Source organism: Eucyclogobius newberryi, unplaced genomic scaffold, assembly GCF_026437365.1.
Source record: "Eucyclogobius newberryi isolate DKJ021-1_F unplaced genomic scaffold, fEucNew1.0.hap1 SCAF_77, whole genome shotgun sequence".
NCBI classification, from domain to species: domain Eukaryota; kingdom Metazoa; phylum Chordata; class Actinopteri; order Gobiiformes; family Gobiidae; genus Eucyclogobius; species Eucyclogobius newberryi.
In genome coordinates, this window is record NW_027316467.1 from 314,492 (window position 1) to 332,839 (window position 18,348).

Consider the following 18,348-nt stretch of genomic DNA (forward strand, 5'->3'; position numbering starts at 1 on the left):
CCTCCAGGGGGGCGTGTCCTCCAGGGGGCGTGTCCTCCAGGGGGCGTGTCCTCCAGGGGGCGTGTCCTCCAGGGGGCGTGTGGTAAATGTTTATTAAAGTGATTCCAATAAAATCAGTTTGATCTTTTCTGTTTATGATGTTTGTGTTTATGATGTTTATGTTTATGATGTTTGTGTTTATGATGTTTATGTTTATGATGTTTATGTTTATGATGTTTATGTTTATGATGTTTGTGTTTATGATGTTTATGTTTGTGTTTATGATGTTTGTGTTTATGATGTTTATGTTTATGATGTTTGTGTTTATGATGTTTATGTTTGTGTTTATGATGTTTGTTTATGATGTTTATGTTTATGATGTTTGTGTTTATGATGTTTATGTTTGTGTTTATGATGTTTGTGTTTATGATGTTTATGTTTATGATGTTTATGTTTATGATGTTTGTGTTTATGATGTTTATGTTTATGATGTTTATGATGTTTATGTTTATGATGTTTATGTTTATGATGTTTATGTTTATGATGTTTATGATGTTTATGTTTATGATGTTTATGTTTATGATGTTTGTGTTTATGATGTTTATGATGTTTATGTTTATGATGTTTGTGTTTATGATGTTTATGTTTATGATGTTTATGTTTATGATGTTTATGATGTTTATGTTTATGATGTTTATGTTTATGATGTTTGTGTTTATGATGTTTATGATGTTTATGTTTATGATGTTTGTGTTTATGATGTTTGTGTTTATGATGTTTGTGTTTATGATGTTTATGTTTATGATGTTTCTGTTTATGATGTTTGTGTTTATGATGTTTATGTTTATGATGTTTATGTTTATGATGTTTATGTTTATGATGTTTGTGTTTATGATGTTTATGTTTATGATGTTTGTGTTTATGACGTTTATGTTTATGATGTTTGTGTTTATGATGTTTATGTTTATGATGTTTGTGTTTATGATGTTTATGTTTATGATGTTTGTGTTTATGATGTTTAGGTTTATGATGTTTGTGTTTATGATGTTTATGTTTATGATGTTTATGTTTATGATGTTTGTGTTTGTTTATGATGTTTGTGTTTATGATGTTTATGTTTATGTTTGTGTTTATGATGTTTGTGTTTATGATGTTTGTGTTTATGATGTTTGTGTTTATGATGTTTATGTTTATGATGTTTATGTTTATGATGTTTGTGTTTATGATGTTTGTTTATGATGTTTGTGTTTATGATGTTTGTGTTTATGTTTGTTTATGATGTTTGTGTTTATGATGTTTATGTTTATGATGTTTGTGTTTATGATGTTTGTGTTTATGATGTTTGTGTTTATGATGTTTGTGTTTATGATGTTTATGTTTATGATGTTTATGTTTATGATGTTTGTGTTTATGATGTTTGTTTATGATGTTTGTGTTTATGATGTTTGTGTTTATGATGTTTATGTTTATGATGTTTGTGTTTATGTTTGTTTATGATGTTTGTGTTTATGATGTTTGTGTTTATGATGTTTATGTTTATGATGTTTATGTTTATGATGTTTGTGTTTATGATGTTTATGTTTATGATGTTTGTGTTTATGATGTTTGTGTTTATGATGTTTGTGTTTATGATGTTTATGATGTTTATGTTTATGATGTTTGTGTTTATGTTTGTTTATGACGTTTATGTTTATGATGTTTGTGTTTATGATGTTTATGTTTATGATGTTTGTGTTTATGATGTTTATGTTTATGATGTTTGTGTTTATGATGTTTATGTTTATGATGTTTGTGTTTATGATGTTTAGGTTTATGATGTTTGTGTTTATGATGTTTATGTTTATGATGTTTATGTTTATGTTTGTGTTTATGATGTTTATGTTTATGATGTTTATGTTTATGATGTTTGTGTTTATGATGTTTGTGTTTATGATGTTTATGTTTGTTTGTGTTTATGATGTTTGTGTTTATGATGTTTGTGTTGATGTTTATGTTTATGATGTTTGTGTTTATGATGTTTGTGTTTATGATGTTTGTGTTTATGATGTTTGTGTTTATGATGTTTATGTTTATGATGTTTGTGTTTATGATGTTTGTTTATGATGTTTGTGTTTATGATGTTTGTGTTTATGATGTTTATGATGTTTATGTTTATGATGTTTGTGTTTATGATGTTTGTGTTTATGATGTTTATGATGTTTGTGTTTATGATGTTTGTGTTTATGATGTTTGTGTTTATGATGTTTGTGTTTATGATGTTTGTGTTTATGATGTTTGTGTTTATGATGTTTATGATGTTTATGTTTATGATGTTTGTGTTTATGTTTGTTTATGATGTTTGTGTTTATGATGTTTATGATGTGGTTCAGTGAGAAACGTCAATAAAACTTTAAATCTCATGCAAAACATTTAAATCTAAAAATAAAGCGGTTTCATCAAAGACAAAAATGTACAGGATAAATTACAAAGCTCCAAAAATAAAACAATCTATTTGATGAAAGAACATGATATTGACATGAGTTTATCAAAGTGGGTGAATATAATAAGTTTAAATATTGACACATGATTTATGACATATTTGACCTGAACATGTGACATTCTGAAGAGAAGACTCTAAAACACTTTATTCATAAACATTCTCTCCAAAAGCCACAGATTTACCTTTGTTTGGTTCAAAAATGTGTTTCAACTGAGAAGATTAAATATATTTGTTTTGTGACATATTTTCAACCAAATAAAATAAATATGTCAGAGATGGAGAATAATCCTGAATGTTTGAGTCAAACATGAGTTAAAGTGACATCTGTCCCCGTCCCCGTCTCTGTCCCTGTCACTGCAGCGTCAAGTCAAAGGGTAAAAAAGAACAAATGTCATTTTTGTCATTTTAGTCATTCAAACTCTGACGTTTTATTTCATTTACACTTTGTACATCACGTTCTGTCCACGAGGAGGCGCTGTCCACGTTCTGTCCACGAGGAGGCGCTGTTCACGTTTTGTCCACGAGGAGGCGCTGTTCACGTTCTGTCCACGAGGAGGCGCTGTCCACGTTCTGTCCACGAGGAGGCGCTGTTCACGTTTTGTCCACGAGGAGGCGCTGTTCACGTTCTGTCCACGAGGAGGCGCTGTTCACGTTCTGTCCACGAGGAGGCGCTGTTCACGTTCTGTCCACGAGGAGGCGCTGTCCACGTTCTGTCCGTATAAATGAGTGGACTAGCCCACTAGCTCGTTAGCTCGTTAGCTCGTTAGCTCGTTAGCTCGTTAGCTCGTTAGCCAAAGCTTTCACGTTCTTTTGAAACATCTGCTGCTTCTGGGACTCAAGCGTGACCCCGAGAACGGACCAATCGGGAGCCGCCGTTCTCAGAGGGAAGGGGCGTGTACCTTCTACAACCTGGCTCCTGATTGGCTCGGCAGTCGCCATGAACCGCGCGCTCAAATGTGTAACTTAGCCGCTAAAACTGCTAGCGTGGATGAGCTTGGACAGGCTCCGCCCTTCGTCCACCGGTTCCTGCAGTCTGTGACCTCTGACCTCAGAGAACGATTGGTTCCTGCAGTCTGACCTCTGACCTCAGAGAACGACCAGAACACAACGTCTTCATCATTTCATCCGTGCGAAGACGAGAACCGCACAGTTTAAGGCACGAGAAGCCGAGCGGTCGGAACAGATGTGTGTCAGTAAAAAGCGAGAGTTTGTAGGTCAAAGGTCAAATCTCTGCCGTGTGGTCTGGAGCGTCTGGACGGTTCATCGTAGGTGCGTTTCCACTGTGAGAGACACAAATCACACTGTATGATGCTCCAGGCTCAGTGGATATAAAGCAGCTCCTGGGTCAAAATCAGACCGCTGTGCGGCGCTTGACCCGGATTCTAAAGGGGTCAAAGTTAGAAACAGCAGACTGACCCATAATAACAGTTCCCATGGGGCCTTAAAGCTCAAGAGCAGTCCTCAGTCCAGTGAAGCTAACAGACATTAGCATGCTAACAGTGCGCAAACAGACGGTTGTCGTTTGTGTTGTGTGTGTCATGCTTGTGTCGTGGTGTGTGTGTGTGTGTGTGTCTGTGTGTGTGTCTGTGTGTGTGTGTGTCCTGGTGTGTGTGTGTGTCTGTGTGTGTGTGTGTCCTGGTGTGTGTGTGTGTTTGTGTGTGTCCTGGTGTGTGTGTGTCTTGTGTGTGTCCTGGTGTGTGTGTGTCTTGTGTGTGTCCTGGTGTGTGTGTCTTGTGTGTGTCCTGGTGTGTGTGTCTTGTGTGTGTCCTGGTGTGTGTGTCTTGTGTGTGTCTTGTGTGTGTCTTGTGTGTGTCTTGTGTGTGTCCTGGTGTGTGTGTCTTGTGTGTGTCCTGGTGTGTGTGTCTTGTGTGTGTCCTGGTGTGTGTGTCTTGTGTGTGTCCTGGTGTGTGTGTCTTGTGTGTGTCCTGGTGTGTGTGTCTTGTGTGTGTCCTGGTGTGTGTGTCTTGTGTGTGTCCTGGTGTGTGTGTCTCGTGTCGTTGAAGGCGGTGGTAGCGGTTTGAGGCACTAAACCTGTAAGAGGCGTGGCTCAGTGCTAAAGTGGGCGGGTGCAGCGAGAAGAGGTCAGCGGTCGAGAGGAGGTCAGGGGTCATTTAGGCACCAGGCCGCGGGGGCGTGGGTAAAAGGGAGGGGCGGGGCTGGAGGCGTCGCACGGAGACGTGGGCGTGCTCGACTTCTTGCCCGTTCTCGGTCGCCTGTGACAGAAAAAACAAAACGGTTCAGGAATAATGAGGAAGGGGCGGAGCAAAGGGGCGGGGCAAAGGGAGTCATGTGACATCAGCAAACGCTCATCTTTTGCACATTGACACAAAGTGAAATAAGCGCTCGGTGCGGGTCACGCCACGAGAGCCACGCTGGCGATGCTACGTCTAAGCTAGCTCTGCATCGGCGACAGTCGGTTGTTGTGGTTACGGTGTTTGTGTTGGACCAGGTTATGAATATCAGAAATCAGAGGGGCGTGGCCTCTGAACAGACTTGACTCCTCCTCCCACAGGGGCAGACATAAGAGGGGCGTGGCCTCTGAACAGACTTGACTCCTCCTCACACAGGGGCAGACATAAGAGGGGCGTGGTCCAGCAGGAGGCGCTCTCACGTTCTACACTGAAGCTGTGGATCTGATACAAACCACTCTGAGGAACCCTCGTGGTGGAGACTGAACTGACATGTTCAGACGCATGACTCAAACTCACAAATCTCTAACCATGAAGCGCTTGTGGAAGTGAAACTGACCCGGCGTTCTTGTTCCTCTTGAGGCTGTTGGCGCTGCCCGCTCTGCTGCCCGCCCCCTGACCACCGCCGTGGGGCAGTGCCAGGCCGATGTGCGCCGCGTCCACCTGGATCTCCTCCTCGTCCCTGAGCGCGTCCTCCAGCGCCGCCGCCACTTTGGGAGCGATCACGGGCTCCTGGTAATCTCTGGTGCTGCGCGAGGGAAGGTCCAGCTCCACCGTCTGCAGGTTATCGGCCTGGAAACAGACCGCACAGCGGTCAGTAGACCGCACGACACGACGGTCTGCAGACCACAGGGCGGTCAGCAGACGGTCATTATCAGAGACACAAGTACAGAGTGGGAGGTGACCTTGTGTCGGAGGTCAGGCTTCATCATCATGGTCACGCACGAGAGCCGGCTCAGGGGGCGTTTGTATCCAACTGCGCAGGGGCGGGGCTTCTGCTGCTCACTGCACACAACACCACGCGGCGTTAACACACGCCCGCACTCGCACGCCCGCACTCGCACGCCCGCACTCGCACGCCCGCACTCGCACGCCCGCACGCCACACTCGCACTCGCACGCCACACTCGCACTCGCACGCCACACTCGCACTCGCACGCCACACTCGCACTCGCACGCCACACTCGCACTCGCACGCCACACTCGCACGCCGCACTCGCACGCCCGCACTCGCACGCCGCACTCGCACGCCGCACTCGCACGCCGCACTCGCACGCCACACTCGCACGCCCGCACTCGCACGCCCGCACTCGCACGCCCGCACTCGCACGCCCGCACTCGCACGCCCGCACTCGCACGCCCGCACTCGCACGCCCGCACTCGCACGCCCGCACTCCCGCACTCGCACGCCCGCACTCGCACGCCCGCACTCGCACGCCCGCGCACGCCCGCCCGCACTCGCACGCCACACTCGCACGCCACACTCGCACTCGCACGCCACACTCGCACGCCACACTCGCACGCCACACTCGCACGCCACACTCGCACGCCACACTCGCACGCCACACTCGCACGCCACACTCGCACGCCACACTCGCACGCCACACTCGCACGCCACTCGCACGCCACTCGCACGCCACACTCGCACTCGCACGCCACACTCGCACGCCACTCGCACGCCACTCGCACGCCACACTCGCACTCGCACGCCACACTCGCACGCCACACTCGCACTCGCACGCCACTCGCACGCCACACTCGCACTCGCACGCCACACTCGCACTCGCACGCCACACTCGCACGCCACACTCGCACGCCACACTCGCACGCCACTCGCACGCCACACTCGCACTCGCACGCCACTCGCACGCCACTCGCAGGCCGCACTCGCACTCGCACGCCACTCGCACGCCACTCTCGCACGCCCGCACTCGCACGCCCGCACTCGCACGCCCGCACTCGCACGCCCGCACGCCACACTCGCACGCCACACTCGCACGCCACACTCGCACGCCACACTCGCACGCCACACTCGCACTCGCACGCCACACTCGCACTCGCACGCCACACTCGCACTCGCACGCCACACTCGCACGCCACACTCGCACGCCACTCGCACGCCACACTCGCACTCGCACGCCACACTCGCACGCCACTCGCACGCCACTCGCACGCCACACTCGCACTCGCACGCCACACTCGCACGCCACACTCGCACGCCACTCGCACGCCACTCGCACGCCACACTCGCACTCGCACGCCACACTCGCACGCCACTCGCACGCCACACTCGCACTCGCACGCCACACTCGCACGCCACACTCGCACTCGCACGCCACACTCGCACTCGCACGCCACACTCGCACGCCACTCGCACGCCACACTCTCACTCGCACTCGCACGCCACTCGCACGCCACACTCGCACGCCACTCGCACGCCACACTCGCACGCCACTCGCACGCCACACTCGCACGCCACTCGCACGCCACACTCGCACTCGCACTCGCACGCCGCACTCGCACGCCACTCGCACGCCACACTCGCACGCCACACTCGCACGCCACTCGCACGCCACACTCGCACGCCACACTCGCACGCCACTCGCACTCGCACTCGCACGCCGCACTCGCACTCGCACGCCACACTCGCACGCCACACTCGCACTCGCACGCCACTCGCACGCCGCACTCGCACGCCACTCGCACGCCGCACTCGCACGCCCGCACTCGCACGCCCGCACTCGCACGCCCGCACTCGCACGCCCGCACTCGCACGCCCGCACTCGCACGCCCGCACTCGCACGCCCGCACTCGCACGCCCGCACTCCCGCACGCCCGCACTCGCACGCCCGCACTCGCACGCCACACTCGCACTCGCACGCCCGCACTCGCACGCCACACTCGCACTCGCACGCCACGCCCGCACTCGCACGCCACACTCGCACTCGCACGCCACACTCGCACTCGCACGCCACACTCGCACTCGCACGCCACACTCGCACTCGCACGCCACACTCGCACTCGCACGCCACACTCGCACTCGCACGCCACACTCGCACTCGCACGCCACACTCGCACTCGCACGCCACACTCGCACTCGCACGCCGCACTCGCACTCGCACGCCACTCGCACGCCACTCGCACGCCACTCGCACGCCACTCGCACGCCACACTCGCACTCGCACGCCACACTCGCACTCGCACGCCACACTCGCACGCCACACTCGCACTCGCACGCCACACTCGCACGCCACTCGCACTCGCACGCCACACTCGCACGCCACACTTGCACGTTACAAGCTACAATCACAGGCTTCAGGCTGTGTGTGGGCGGGACTTACTCCTCCAGGTGTGTGATTGGCTGCAGCCTCCAGTAGCCGTCCTCGTCGCAGAACGCTCGGTTCTCCATTTTGTTCTTCTCCTCCAGAGGAAGGAAGTTCTCGATGATCAGCTTCCTGACGAGTTAAACGTGTCGCGTCATTATTCTGATTCTGAGACAGTTGGAGAAGTCACTGTGAACTACTAAATACTACAACAAATATTACGTTCTGACACTGATTTATTGCAGCTTGTGTTTTTATAAGACATTATTGGATTATTGTAGTATTTGCCATAAGTAGTAATAAATATTATCGCTAACCGACCAGAGAAGCTCTAATCGTCTCACATATACAACCTTTACTTGACTTTGAGGGTGTTACGCTCTGATTGGAGCTGAAATATAGGCAAACCCCGCCTCCTTTTCTTTCATAACTGTAAAGTTTTTAAAATCAGATTAGAGTTGTTTTTTTGCCACATAAGTCTGGAGATGGTTTTATTCCACTCCTCAAACAGGAAGAAGTGCTTTTCTCTGGATTTAACAACAGTTTGATTCAAATATTGGCCGTGACATTAAAACCCTGGATTCATTTTGATTGACAGATACAAAACAAACAGGAGGAGAGACCAAGCACAGCCCTGTCTGACCCCTCTGTCCAAAGTCCGGATGTTGGACCATCGTAAAGAGCCGACATTGTTTTATGCTTAAGGCGTATTTTAAATTTGCTCAGCACTTTAAATAAATAAGTCCTCTAATCGTCCACATTGAGAATAGAAAGTCTCTATGAGGCACAGTCACATTGAGCGTTCTCACTTGAGCTTGAGGTCTCTGATGAGCTCGTTCTGCGTCTGCTCCAAATCTTGTCTATGGCTGATGTGGTCCTCGTGGATGTCGTGGATTTCCTCTTTCACAGCCTGAAGCTTCGCAAACAACTACGGCACAAAAGAAACCCTTCAGAGAGGAGCAGAGAAACCCTTCAGAGAGGAGCAGAGAAACCCTTCAGAGAGGAGCAGAGAGACCCTTCAGAGAGGAGCAGAGAGACCCTTCAGAGAGGAGCAGAGAAACCCTTCAGAGAGGAGCAGAGAAACCCTTCAGAGAGGAGCAGAGAAACCCTTCAGAGAGGAGCAGAGAAACCCTTCAGAGAGGAGCAGAGAAACCCTTCAGAGAGGAGCAGAGAAACCCTTCAGAGAGGAGCAGAGAAACCCTTCAGAGAGGAGCAGAGAGACCCTTCAGAGAGGAGCAGAGAGACCCTTCAGAGAGGAGCAGAGAAACCCTTCAGAGAGGAGCAGAGAAACCCTTCAGAGAGGAGCAGAGAAACCCTTCAGAGAGGAGCAGAGAAACCCTTCAGAGAGGAGCAGAGAAACCCTTCAGAGTGGAGCAGAGAGACCCTTCAGAGAGGAGCAGAGAAACCCTTCAGAGAGGAGCAGAGAAACCCTTCAGAGAGGAGCAGAGAAACCCTTCAGAGGAGCAGAGAAACCCTTCAGAGGAGCAGAGAGACCCTTCAGAGGAGCAGAGAGACCCTTCAGAGAGGAGCAGAGAAACCCTTCAGAGGAGCAGAGAAACCCTTCAGAGAAACCCTTGTACCTTCTTGAGTTTCTTGGTCTTATCCTCGACTTCCTGATGCAGAGAGGTATACGTCCCCTTCAGCTCCAGCGTCTCCTCGCCTCTGGCCTCCATCTGCTGCTGCATCTCGCGCTCACGACGTTTCTGAAAACACAGGCTTTACGATTGGTTTCTCCTGAAGGACCGTCATTCGCGTCGATACAAACTCCACACTCTGTACCTGCTCGGCGATCTCCTGCCTCTTCAGCTCCAACATCTTCTGCTGCTCATTCGTGTGGTCCACAATGTTCTTCCCTCCAACCAGAAGTTTGCTCTCCATCGCCTTCGATAAGAAAAGCCGTTCAAGTACAGTTCACACACAGTTCATCCTTGAATAGCAGATGAAGACGTTGCTAAAGCAGTTTTGAGAGGCAAAGTTATGGCCATGGCCTCGGCCCAAAGAAACCACCTTGACTTTGGCGGCGAGCATCTCTCCCGCCTCGCGCTCCTTCTTCAGGTCCTCCATCTTGCGCTCCTTCTCGCGCAGCAGTCGTTGCTTCTCCTCGGCGACCAGGCTGTGGTCCTCCATGATGGCTCTTCTCTCTCGCTCCAGTTTCTCCTGCTGGTTCTTCCAGTAGTCGCCCTTCTCCATCTCCTGCTCCTCCCCCTCGTCCTCGCCCTCCTCCTCAGACTCCTCCTCCTCGCCCTCCACGCCATCGCTGACACAAACGGGAAACATGACCCACCGTTATTTCAAAAGTTACTCAAATGTGTGATGTGAGTTTAGATGTTTGTCTCGTTTCAAAATGTTCAATCCAGTGGGGTCACTCACTCTCTCCGGGGGTCACTCACTCTCTCCGGGGGTCACTCACTCTCTCCGGGGGTCACTCACTCTCTCCGGGGGTCACTCACTCTCTCCGGGGGTCACTCACTCTCCGCGGGGGTCACTCACTCTCCGCGGGGGTCACTCACTCTCCGCGGGGGTCACTCACTCTCCGCGGGGGTCACTCACTCTCTCCGGGGGTCACTCACTCTCTCCGGGGGTCACTCACTCTCTCCGGGGGTCACTCACTCTAAGCGGGGGTCACTCACTCTCTCCGGGGGTCACTCACTCTCTCCGGGGGTCACTCACTCTAAGCGGGGGTCACTCACTCTCTCCGGGGGTCACTCACTCTCTCCGGGGGTCACTCACTCTCAGCGGGGGTCACTCACTCTCAGCGGGGGTCACTCACTCTCTGCGGGGGCCCCTCCTCTTCTTCTTCTTGCCTGAGCGGCTCTGCAGTTGGGCCTTGAGGCGGGCGATCTCCTCCTGGAACTCCCGGAGCAGGGCGTCTTTAGGGTCCTCGTTGATGCGCGGCTTGTTCTTGATGTTCTTGGCGCGGTTAGCGTAGCGCAGCGTGGTCAGCGTCTCCTCCACGTTGTAGGAGGCGGGGCCCAGGTTGGCCACCATCACAGTGCGAGCGTTTCCTCCCAGAGAGTCCTGAAAGCACCGAACAGTCACAACCACAACCACCTAACAGTCACAACCACAACCACCTAACAGTCACAACCACAACCACCTAACAGTCACAACCACAACCACCGAACAACCACAACCACCGAACAACCACAACCACAACCACCGAACAACCACAACCACCGAACAACCACCGAACAACCACAACCACCGAACAGTCACAACCACCGAACAGTCACAACCACAACCACCGAACAGTCACAACCACAACCACCTAACAGTCACAACCACCTAACAGTCACAACCACCTAACAGTCACAACCACCGAACAGTCACAACCACCGAACAGTCACAACCACAACCACCGAACAGTCACAACCACAACCACCGAACAACCACAACCACCGAACAACCACAACCACCGAACAACCACAACCACCGAACAACCACAACCACCGAACAACCACAACCACCCACAACCACCGAACAACCACCGAACAACCACAACCACCCACAACCACCGAACAACCACAACCACCGAACAACCACAACCACCGAACAACCACAACCACCGAACAACCACAACCACAACCACCGAACAACCACAACCACAACCACCGAACAACCACAACCACCGAACAACCACCGAACAACCACAACCACCGAACAGTCACAACCACCGAACAGTCACAACCACAACCACCGAACAGTCACAACCACAACCACCGAACAGTCACAACCACAACCACCTAACAGTCACAACCACAACCACCTAACAGTCACAACCACCTAACAGTCACAACCACCGAACAGTCACAACCACCGAACAGTCACAACCACAACCACCGAACAACCACAACCACCGAACAACCACAACCACCGAACAACCACAACCACCGAACAACCACAACCACCGAACAACCACAACCACCGAACAACCACAACCACCGAACAACCACAACCACCGAACAACCACAACCACCGAACAACCACAACCACCGAACAACCACAACCACCCACAACCACAACCACCGAACAACCACAACCACCGAACAACCACAACCACCGAACAACCACAACCACCGAACAACCACAACCACCGAACAACCACAACCACCGAACAACCACAACCACCGAACAACCACAACCACCGAACAACCACCGAACAACCACAACCACCGAACAACCACAACCACCGAACAACCACAACCACCGAACAACCACAACCACCGAACAACCACAACCACCTAACAGTCACAACCACCTAACAGTCACAACCACCTAACAGTCACAACCACCTAACAGTCACAACCACCTAACAGTCACAACCACCGAACAGTCACAACCACCGAACAGTCACAACCACCGAACAGTCACAACCACAACCACCGAACAGTCACAACCACAACCACCGAACAACCACAACCACCGAACAACCACAACCACCGAACAACCACAACCACCGAACAACCACAACCACCCACAACCACCGAACAACCACCGAACAACCACAACCACCCACAACCACCGAACAACCACAACCACCGAACAACCACAACCACCGAACAACCACAACCACCGAACAACCACAACCACAACCACCGAACAACCACAACCACAACCACCGAACAACCACAACCACCGAACAACCACCGAACAACCACAACCACCGAACAGTCACAACCACCGAACAGTCACAACCACAACCACCGAACAGTCACAACCACAACCACCGAACAGTCACAACCACAACCACCTAACAGTCACAACCACCGAACAGTCACAACCACCGAACAGTCACAACCACCGAACAACCACAACCACAACCACCGAACAACCACAACCACCGAACAACCACAACCACCGAACAACCACCGAACAACCACCGAACAACCACAACCACCAAACAGTCACAACCACCGAACAGTCACAACCACAACCACCGAACAGTCACAACCACAACCACCTAACAGTCACAACCACCTAACAGTCACAACCACAACCACCGAACAACCACAACCACCGAACAACCACAACCACCGAACAACCACAACCACCGAACAACCACAACCACCGAACAACCACAACCACCGAACAACCACAACCACCGAACAACCACAACCACCGAACAACCACAACCACCGAACAACCACAACCACCGAACAACCACAACCACCGAACAACCACAACCACCCACAACCACAACCACCGAACAACCACAACCACCGAACAACCACAACCACCGAACAACCACAACCACCGAACAACCACAACCACCGAACAACCACAACCACCGAACAACCACAACCACCGAACAACCACCGAACAACCACAACCACCGAACAACCACAACCACCGAACAACCACAACCACCGAACAACCACAACCACCGAACAGTCACAACCACCATTGTTTGTGCTTGGACTGGGTTATGGGAGAAATATGAGAAGTCGCACTTTTTGTCATAGTTTTGGCCGGGGTGTGACTTGCGCCCGTACATTAGACTCCGGCGCGCCCGTACCTATACATTCGACTCTGGCTCGTACGTACACATTCGACTCTGGCTCGTACGTACACATTCGACTCTGGCTCGTACGTATACATTAGACCCTGGCGCGCTCGTACCTGCAGCAGTCGCGTGAGCTTGGAGTCCCGGTACGGGATGTGGCTGCTCCGCCCGTCCACCAGCGCCGAGATGACGTTGCCGAGCGCCGACAGCGACAGGTTGATCTTGGTGGCCTCCTTCAGCCGCTCGCCCTGCGCCCCGGTCTTGGTCTGCCGCTCGCTGCCCGCCAGGTCCACCAGGTTGAGCTTGCCCACGCGGATGTGGTTCTCGCCGTCCACGCCCAGCTCGCTGCACTCCACCGTGATCACGAAGATGGCGTGCGAGCGGGAACTGTGCTCGTTCATGTTGGTCGAGCCCACCGAGCGGTTCTGGTTGCCCACGTTCATCACGTGCTCGATCTCCCGCACGCTCTTGGTCACGAACGACGAGAGGTCCTTGACGTAGACGCCGGTGTCGGGGCGCTCGCGCAGCTCCAGGCGCCGCAGCTGGTCTTTGGACAGCAGGTCGCGGATCTCCTCCTGGTAGATTTCCAGATAGGACGCCCGGACGAGGTACTGCTGGTTCTGCGAGCGCGAGATGTGCGTGAAGATGTGCTCGAAGGAGTTGGGGATGACGCCCCTTCGCTCGGCGTCGTTCCGAACGCCTTCCATGGTGTAGGTCTTGCCCGTTCCCGTTTGTCCGTAGGCGAAGATGGTGCCGTTGAAGCCGAACAGCACCGAGTCGACGAGCGGGCGGAAGGTCTCGTCGTACAGGTCGATCTGCTTGGAGTTCCAGTCGTAGACGGAGTCGAAGGTGAAGACCTTGGGCACGTCGTGGTTGGACACGTCCCGGGGGTTTCTGACCACGATCTGTCCCAGTTTGACGTCCACCGAGACCACGCGCTCGTACTTGGCGGCGCTCTCCTTCTCGTTCATGGGGCGGCAGCGGACCACCACCTTCACCGTCTCCGCGCCCCGGCTCTTGGACATGTTGGACACGAGCGAAGCCGACGTCTCCAAGAGCGGATCAACAAAGCCACATCAGACCTGGAGGAAGAGGACAGTGAGAAATGACGGAGGCAGACACCCAGGGGCCCCCAAACTGTGGACCCGTGTGCCCCAGGGCCCCCCAAACTGTGGACCCGTGTGCCCCAGGGCCCCCCAAACTGTGGACCCGTGTGCCCCAGGGCCCCCCCAAACTGTGGACCCGTGTGCCCCAGGGCCCCCCAAACTGTGGATCCGTGTGCCCTAGGGCCCCCCCAAACTGTGGACCCGTGTGCCCCAGGGCCCCCCAAACTGTGGATCCGTGTGCCCCAGGGGCCCCCCAAACTGTGGACCCGTGTGCCCCAGGGACCCCCAAGGAACCCACAGGGATCCCCAAGGAACCCACAGGGATCCCCAAGGAACCCACAGGGATCAACCAGGGGCCCCCAAGGAACACCCAGGGGCCCCCAAGGAACAACCAGGGGCCCCCAAGGAACAACCAGGGGCCCCCAAGGAACAACCAGGGGCCCCCAGTGCACAATGAAAACTCAACTTTCTCAACATTTAAAATCAGGCTGAAATCCTAATTTGATCCGTTTGTGAGGAGAATATTTAGTTTGAATCAAAACGTAGATTAAATACTGTTTTTTTCATTGACTTTTCTGTTTGTTTCTTCCTGATTTCCCCATTAAAAGGAGATCATATTCTGTTTAGAGTTATCGCCATGACAACGGAGCACTGTTGCCATGACAAACCCTTCAAATCAGAGACAAACCCTTCCTAAGCCTGATTAACAGGAGCGTGTTCAGTTTGAACACGCTAAAAGATGCTAAAGGAGGTGTGTTCACATGTTTAGTTTGAACACGCTAAAGGAAGCGTGTTTAGTTTGAACACGCTAAAGGAAGCGTGTTTAGTTTGAACACGCTAAAGGAAGCGTGTTTAGTTTGAACACGCTAAAGGAGGCGTATTTAGTTTGAACACGCTAAAGGAGGCGTGTTTAGTTTGAACACGCTAAAGGAAGCGTGTTTAGTTTGAACACGCTAAAGGAAGCGTGTTTAGTTTGAACACGCTAAAGGAAGATGCTAAAGGAGGTGTGTTCACATGTTTAGTTTGAACATGCTAAAGGAAGCGTGTTTAGTTTGAACATGCTAAAGGAGGTTGTTTGAACACGCTAAATGAAGCGTGTTTAGTTTGAACACGCTAAAGGAGGCGTGTTTAGTTTGAACACGCTAAAGGAAGCGTGTTTAGTTTGAACACGCTAAATGAAGCGTGTTTAGTTTAAACAGGCTAAATGAAGCGTGTTTAGTTTGAACACGCTAAAGGAAGCGTGTTTAGTTTGAACAAGCTAAAGGAAGCGTGTTTGGTTTGAACATGCTTAAGGAAGCGTGTTTGGTTTGAACATGCTAAAGGAGGCGTGTTTAGTTTGAACATGCTTAAGGAAGCGTGTTTGGTTTGAACATGCTAAAGGAGGCGTGTTTAGTTTGAACACGCTAAAGGAAGCGTGTTTAGTTTGAACACGCTAAAGGAAGCGTGTTTAGTTTGAACACGCTAAAGGAAGCGTGTTTAGTTTGAACACGCTAAAGGAGGCGTATTTAGTTTGAACACGCTAAAGGAAGCGTGTTTGGTTTGAACAAGCTAAAGGAAGCGTGTTTGGTTTGAACATGCTTAAGGAAGCGTGTTTGGTTTGAACATGCTAAAGGAGGCGTGTTTAGTTTGAACACGCTAAAGGAAGCGTGTTTAGTTTGAACACGCTAAAGGAAGCGTGTTTAGTTTGAACATGCTAAAGGAGGCGTGTTTAGTTTGAACACGCTAAAGGAAGCGTGTTTAGTTTGAACACGCTAAAGGAAGCGTGTTTAGTTTGAACACGCTAAAGGAGGCGTATTTAGTTTGAACACGCTAAAGGAAGCGTGTTTGGTTTGAACATGCTAAAGGAGGCGTGTTTAGTTTGAACATGCTAAAGGAAGCGTGTTTAGTTTGAACACGCTAAAGGAAGCGTGTTTAGTTTGAACACGCTAAAGGAAGCGTGTTTAGTTTGAACACGCTAAAGGAAGCGTGTTTAGTTTGAACACGCTAAAGGAAGCATGTTTAGTTTGAACATGCTAAAGGAGGTTGTTTGAACACGCTTAAATGAAGTTTAGTTTGAACAGGCTAAATGAAGCGTGTTTAGTTTGAACACGCTAAAGGAGGCGTGTTTAGTTTGAACACGCTAAAGGAGGCGTGTTTAGTTTGAACACGCTAAAGGAGGCGTGTTTAGTTTGAACACGCTAAAGGAGGCGTGTTTAGTTTGAACACGCTAAAGGAGGCGTGTTTAGTTTGAACACGCTAAAGGAAGCGTGTTTAGTTTGAACATGCTAAAGGAGGCGTGTTTAGTTTGAACACGCTAAAGGAGGCGTGTTTAGTTTGAACACGCTAAAGGAGGCGTGTTTAGTTTGAACACGCTAAAGGAAGCGTGTTTAGTTTGAACATGCTAAAGGAGGCGTGTTTAGTTTGAACAGGCTAAAGGAAGCGTGTTTAGTTTGAACATGCTAAAGGAGGCGTGTTCAGTTTGAACAGGCTAAAGGAACATGCTAAAGGAAGAGTGTTTAGTTTGAACATGCTAAAGGAACATGCTAAAGGAGGCGTGTTTAGTTTGAACAGGCTAAAGGAACATGCTAAAGGAGGCGTGTTTAGTTTGAACAGGCTAAAGGAACATGCTAAAGGAAGCATGTTTAGTTTGAACATGCTAAAGGAACATGCTAAAGGAGGCGTGTTTAGTTTGAACAGGCTAAAGGAACATGCTAAAGGAAGCGTGTTTAGTTTGAACAGGCTAAAGGAACATGCTAAAGGAAGCATGTTTAGTTTGAACATGCTAAAGGAACATGCTAAAGGAGGCATGTTTAGTTTGAACAGGCTAAAGGAACATGCTAAAGGAAGCGTGTTTAGTTTGAACAGGCTAAAGGAACATGCTAAAGGAGGCGTGTTTAGTTTGAACAGGCTAAAGGAACATGCTAAAGGAAGCGTGTTTAGTTTGAACAGGCTAAAGGAACATGCTAAAGGAAGCATGTTTAGTTTGAACATGCTAAAGGAACATGCTAAAGGAGGCATGTTTAGTTTGAACAGGCTAAAGGAACATGCTAAAGGAAGCGTGTTTAGTTTGAACAGGCTAAAGGAACATGCTAAAGGAAGCATGTTTAGTTTGAACATGCTAAAGGAACATGCTAAAGGAGGCGTGTTTAGTTTGAACAGGCTAAAGGAAGTATGATCTTTACATTTGTGAATATAATGATTATAAAAACACCTTTTTGTCCTTTAGCTCCTCTTCCACAGTTGTAATGTTATAACTGCATTAAAAGCATCTCATCCGGGGACAAGTGTCTAACAAGAAGATGAACTATGACATTATATTTTACGTGTCATACATCCATATGTCCATAAACTACCAGCATTACCTCCTTCCAACCAAACAGCGACTAAAGGTCTCGATTCTAGCCGGAAAAGCGAGCTGAAAATCGGCCTGGCAACAGCAAACACACCGGTCTCCTTAGCTACAACTCTGCTAGCATCTGCGGCTTCCGCTCCGGATCAGGAGGGACTTTTCCTACACTTTCCCCACAAAATGACCGCTTCACTGCGCGATACTCACGGGCTCTGGACGCGGGGACACCTCCGGGACGTCGGGGACAGGTTTTTGTTCTCAATTGCATCGTTAAATGTGTCACAAAAGTGTAAGATTGTGTCGCTGAACCGAACCCGGGGGCGCCGTGTTTAACTCATCGTCCCGATCCGCGCCAGACACTCGCGACAGAACTCTCACATCATGAGGCACAAACACGAGACAAAACGCCACGTAAATTGGACTTAAACGATTCTCCGCGTGT

The 18,348-nt window shown here is 50.2% G+C and overlaps 1 protein-coding gene across 1 annotated transcript; it reads right to left on the reverse strand.

Annotated features, from left to right (window-relative positions):
* Positions 1-4,516: 4,516 nt before the first annotated feature.
* LOC140350632 (kinesin-like protein KIF3B) lies at positions 4,517-18,214 on the reverse strand. The gene is made up of 11 exons (XM_072436195.1): positions 18,114-18,214; positions 13,589-14,554; positions 10,740-10,987; positions 9,977-10,226; positions 9,749-9,850; positions 9,550-9,672; positions 8,779-8,897; positions 7,988-8,101; positions 5,553-5,652; positions 5,207-5,439; positions 4,517-4,671 (listed from the first exon to the last, which is right to left on the reverse strand). Exons 2-11 carry the CDS (start codon positions 14,495-14,497, stop codon positions 4,566-4,568), a joined length of 2,304 nt encoding a protein of 767 aa, XP_072292296.1. The 5' UTR covers positions 14,498-14,554; positions 18,114-18,214; the 3' UTR covers positions 4,517-4,565.
* Between the last annotated feature and the right edge of the window lie 134 nt (positions 18,215-18,348).

Coding starts and splice junctions, on each gene's coding strand:
- LOC140350632 (XM_072436195.1), bottom strand. CDS start 14,497: ATGTCCAAGAGCCGGGGCGCGGAGACGGTGAAGGTGGTGGTCCGCTGC. Junction 10,227..10,739: donor AGGAGGGGCCCCCGCAGAGA/GTGAGTGACCCC, acceptor CGTTTGTGTCAG/CGATGGCGTGGAGGGCGAGG. Junction 5,653..7,987: donor CCAATCACACACCTGGAGGA/GTAAGTCCCGCC, acceptor TGTTGTGTGCAG/TGAGCAGCAGAAGCCCCGCC.